This window comes from Capsicum annuum, chromosome 11 (genome assembly GCF_002878395.1).
Source record: "Capsicum annuum cultivar UCD-10X-F1 chromosome 11, UCD10Xv1.1, whole genome shotgun sequence".
Taxonomy (NCBI): Eukaryota; Viridiplantae; Streptophyta; class Magnoliopsida; order Solanales; family Solanaceae; genus Capsicum; species Capsicum annuum.
Window position 1 is genome coordinate 165,057,122 of NC_061121.1, and position 5,487 is coordinate 165,062,608.

The window sequence follows — 5,487 nt, forward strand, 5'->3', positions numbered from 1 at the left end:
CAAAAGGATTTATATTATATTATATACACAAATTGTCCTTTTACGAAGTTGTTTTTACTCATGAATATTCTAATTTCTCATTTCTTTTCCAATTTGCTTTTAAGAAAAATGATAGTTATAATATACATAAGCATCCATGAAATTGTAAAACTTCATGAATGGCTTGAATTTTTTTTTTACAAAATAAGCCTTTGGTCTTTCTCCAATGAAAGTACCAATGACTTTGATTTTGGATTCTTTTTTATATTCACAATGAAAATTTATGCAACAAATGACTCCCTTCGTTTCTTTAGCTCTGCTGCTGCATCCGGAGTTCCTTTTCTCATCATAGCTGCAAACTCCTCATAGTTAATTCGACCATCCTGCATAACAAGAATTAAGTAATTATAGTTTAAGATTTATGCACTAATGATATCTATTATCTAATACGTGCATAGTTAAATAATTTATGAGGTAATTATACGAATATAATTATGATAAACATTAACTGGTTATTTAGTGGAACTGTGAGTTTCAAACTTACGTTATTAGAGTCAACTTCAGCAACAATTTCCTTTATATCCTTTCCATCATCAATACCAAATTCTAGTAAAGCTTGCTCTAACTCTTCTAGTGTAATATACCTGAAGAAATTTGGAAAAAGATTACAATAAATAAAGCAGTTAATTACAAAATCCAGGAGAAATTGAAATACAATTTTCATGAAATTAATGATACCTAAGCGTACTATGTCATATTAAAATCAATTAAATCAATTAATACAATATCATATTAACATATGTTGATACATGTTGTATTAAATGACGTGCCTTATTTTTGCGTTACTACTTCTATAAATTATGAGTTGTTACTTATAATTATTTTTTAAGTGACATGATGGCAAAAATATTTTAGATGATCAAAGTAATATATGTTAATTTCTCTGAAAATAAAAATAAGTAATTTGCTGCAACAACTTAAAATACACTGACAATTCTTTTACAATGCCGTTAGTAAGTATAAGTTAAATCCTTTGAAATGGAACTCACCCACTATTATCCTTGTCAAAATATTGGAACGCTGTGTAAAGATGTTCTTCTTTGTCCATTCTGTTCATGTGCATTGTTGCTGTAATAAACTCTTCATAGTCAATTGTTCCATTTCCATCAGCATCAGCCTATTTTTATTTTTTTATAATGTATACGAATAAAAATCAACATTAGAATACAAGAGTTACAACTTTTTCCATAATATTTGCTGCAAAAAGATTTCCTTTAGGTTAAATAGAAAGACCTTTAGGTTAAGGTAATAAGTAATATGTACACTAACATCTACATTTTAAATAAATATACATTAAGATTATGTGTGATAATATAAAATCTGGAAAAACTAAATTTGTGATATACATGGGGAGCGGGAATAATTAATAACAATGTGATGAAAATAGAGGGCCCTCAGACATCCAAAAAGAGTATATATATATATATATATATATATATATATATATATATATATAACAAAAATAGTTTAATTAAATTAGTCGTGATACGATTTTTTACATCCCAAAACATTTTTTTGGATTCATTTTGCCGTAAATTATAAAACTCGACAACTTGTTGACCTCAAATGGGTTTCTAGAAAATGACAATAAATTCTAAAATTCATTTCATCCTCTAATATCTGTGATTATGTTTTCTAGGGGCTAACCTATTGATAAATTCCTAATTTTTGGTCCTTTTCTAAATTTCTAAGTGATTAAATTGTGAAGTAAGCTAAGTGCAATGACTATTACTTACAACTTAGGAAAAAAAGTTTTGAATATCAAAAAGAAAAAAAAAAGTCTTTGAAATAAGAATTTAACTAGAGGACTTACAGCTTCCATTAATTGTTGAATTTCATAATCAGATAATTTTGTTCCTTGTTGGGCAAATCCTTGTTTTAGCTCTTCAAGTGTTATTGCTCCACTATTATCAGCATCCATGCTTTTGAACATTTGCTTTAATCCCATAATTTCTTCCTCTGATAGGCACCCTGCAATAACCTGTAATATATTCCATCCAATGAATATTTTGACAATTTTTTTAAAATCTCAAAAAAGGTAAAATTACCCTAAATTAATAGCCAAAGTTTCTTTTGGAAGCAACTTCTACCTCCACGAGATAGTGACAAGTAAGCTTTGTATACTTACCGAGTATGTTGTTGTTTTTACTCTAAGATAGTACTCATTTTTGTAATTAACATTTGGTGCAACTTTTGAAGATCTTGAAATTTTACTTTTGTGACATAACACCGATCATTAATTTTAATGCTTCTACATAAAAGAAAAAAGACAAAAAAAGGGATTAATTAGTTACCCTTAGTGCAACTTTCTTGAAATTGTTCATAGCTCTGAATTGTTTGAGTCTACTCAAAACAGCATTGTCAAGTGGTGTATCTGGTGCATCCCCATCCTCCTTGATCCATGGATGATCTGATTTCATATACAAATAATTTACTTAGAAATTAATCATAACTGTTTTTTTTAAAACCTATATTTGCTTCAAGCTAAGTATCATAGTTAAACATTCATAATTGATATACAATTTAACATTAGTTTAACTAATTCTGCATTAACAGTGTAACGAATCTTTAGATCACTTATCTGTTATAGTAAGCAACCTGCCTAATTTTTAAGATCACAAACCATCTTTTGAATGACATGATAGAATAATATTTTTGTTACACTTTATAGTTGTATTAGTTAAACTGATTTAATATAGAATAAGGGTGAATAATTAATCAACTTACTTAACACTTGGATTGCTGTTAACCTCTGCTTGGGATCTGTAGTCAACATCTTCCTGACAATGTCTTTGGCACCATGGGAAATTGAAGGCCATGGATCACTTGAAAAATCAACATGTCCACGCAAAATTGCGTTGAATATTCCATGTTCAGTTTCTGAAAACAAATAAAAATAATAATCATTCATTAACCTCTAATTAATCTTACTTAAGATTGACACACAATTAATTACTAGGATTTTCATTGTACATATTTAAAGTGAATTTCCACCAAGAGTATATTAGTAATATTCAATCATATTAAGGGGCAATAAAAGAGTAAAGGGAGGATATCCTATTGATTAAGTTCAACTATTACCCATTTTTCACAATGTAAAAGTTTTTCGCATAATCATCATGTTCAGCTGTGTAATTGTTGATAATAATTCTAATTAGCTAATCTAAAAATGAAATAAGAAAATAGTCTATCTTAATTAATTTCCTTGATCACATTCACGATTTGGACACATACAGTTTGTAGATAGAAAATAGTCTGTCTTAATTAGAGCCCCATACTCTCGGTCGGACTATAAACCGGAAGTATCATCCAGATCCCGAATCCGCCATCAATCATGCATGATCAAGGAGATTAATTAAAATAGATGACGATTTTCTTTTTGCCTCTTAATTATTGTTTTCTAAGTTAATACCCTAGAGTTTAAGTGATGATATTAAACATTAATATACCTGCCCAAAAAGGAGGAACACCAGAAAGAAGAATGTATAACATAACACCAACACTCCATATATCAACTTCTGGACCATATCTTCTCTTCAATACTTCTGGTGCAATGTAATATGCACTGCCCACTATGTCCTTAAACACATCTCCTGCACAATACAAAATCTAACAATGAGATAAACAACACTAACTGTTTTTTCTTTTCTTTCAACACTAACTGTTTTTTCTTTACTTTCTTTCTTCTTCTTTTTTTTGTGTGTGTGTGTTTTTGTGTTTGAGCCAGTAGTTCAGGTGCACATTTCAACTTGCACCTATTACATCTCACTAGCACATGTATATGATAATAACCTTTTTTAAAATATGAATTTTGGGATTTTTATTAATTAATCAGGAACATAATACAATACATAAACCAATCGATCAGCCCAAAGTGAAATAAAAAGACAGCACAAAAAATTCTAACCTACCAGCCCAAATCGGACAAGGTCCATGTATCTGATAACTACTCTATTCACCATGACTTAGGTAAATGAGAAGAAATGACTAGCATTTTTTCTATGCAATGTTCCCTTTGCATCTCCCAAGGTTTTCACCTATTGACCTCTAGGTCACACAGGCCTTTTGGTCAATCGTCCTACATGGGCTTCACCATTAATGTGCTAGTGCCGTAAACGTGCACGGTGCATGCATATATTATACAAAAAATGGAAGTGCATAAAAGTAAAGTTATTAACGTACCTTGCTTATAAAATACGGAAAGACCAAAGTCTGTAGCCTTGAGAGGTGAATCCTCATCTTTATTAAGGAGGAGAAAATTTTCCGGCTTGAGATCTCTATGAATAACTCCCATAGAATGACAAGTATGTACAATTTGCACAATTGTCCTAAGCAAAGTCGCTGCAGCACGTTCAGTGTAATGTCCCTTAGCAATTATTCTATCAAAAAGTTCACCACCAGCACATAATTCCATGACCAGATGCACAGAATTTTTGTCCTCATAAGCCCCTTTAAGTTCCACAATGTTTTGTTGGCCTGTTAAATGGTGCATTATTTGTACTTCCCTCTTCACATCTTCAATATCCTCTTTATTAACCAATTTCCTTTTAGCTATTGTCTTACAAGCAAATTGTTCACCACTTTGTTTATGTGTACATAAATGTGTCACACCAAATTGACCCCTCCCTAATTCTTTACCTATAGAATATGTTTTTCTAACATCTTCCATTGGCCTGCCTAAAACTGGCCCTATAGGGGAATTTTTAGATGGTTTTGAAGAAGGGTCAGGAGATTTTGGTGGTGTAACTGGGGCATGTTTTTGTTTTTTAGACTTATTTGCAATTGATTGATCATTTTTTGTATTCGATGTTTCTGTCATAGTACTCATGTGATGATCTCCATCATTAGGTTGGCCCCTTGAACAACAATAGTTCCCCATTGTATTAGGGGGACTAAAAGGGCAAAGAAATGAAGATGATGAAGAAATAACACCAAAGAGAAATCAAAAGAGTTAATCTAGGAGAAAGAAAAAAATAAATGGGTGAATGAAGCAAAGTGATGGTGATGATTGAGGGGTGGCAAGGAGAGAAACAAAACTAAACTTTGCATTTGGAGGGGTCAAAGAAAAAAGAAAAATGAATATTAGAGGTTGAGAAAATTGTCTTTCTTATTTCTTATTTTTTATTTTTTTGCATTTGACTTTGAATTCGTCACTGGGTAAAATATGTTACGTCATCCTATTCATATGGTCTTTTTATTAAAGGTATTTACGCACTTTCAAGAAAGATTATAATAATATTAATAAACGTTTCTTTCTTTCGTTTTTTTTGGTTAAAAGGGTGCCTTTCAATATAATAAATAAAATATTACAGAAAGTATTACATATAACAGGGCTCAGCCCGAATTAATTACAAAAGTGTAGTAGTTTCGCTCATTTGAGAATAGAGCATTTGGATTAACAGATCTTTCAAAAAAAGTTTCTCTTAAACGTTTCACTCGATTAACATT

The 5,487-nt window shown here is 30.6% G+C and overlaps 1 protein-coding gene across 1 annotated transcript; it reads right to left on the bottom strand.

Annotated features, from left to right (window-relative positions):
• LOC107854315 (calcium-dependent protein kinase 17-like) lies at positions 1-5,041 on the bottom strand. Its single transcript, XM_047399052.1, has 8 exons — positions 4,222-5,041; positions 3,489-3,632; positions 2,767-2,919; positions 2,334-2,449; positions 1,853-2,020; positions 1,029-1,156; positions 524-623; positions 1-362 (listed from the first exon to the last, which is right to left on the bottom strand). The coding sequence occupies exons 1-8, from the start codon at positions 4,916-4,918 to the stop codon at positions 261-263; spliced, it is 1,608 nt and encodes a 535-aa protein (XP_047255008.1). The 5' UTR covers positions 4,919-5,041; the 3' UTR covers positions 1-260.
• Positions 5,042-5,487: the final 446 nt, after the last annotated feature.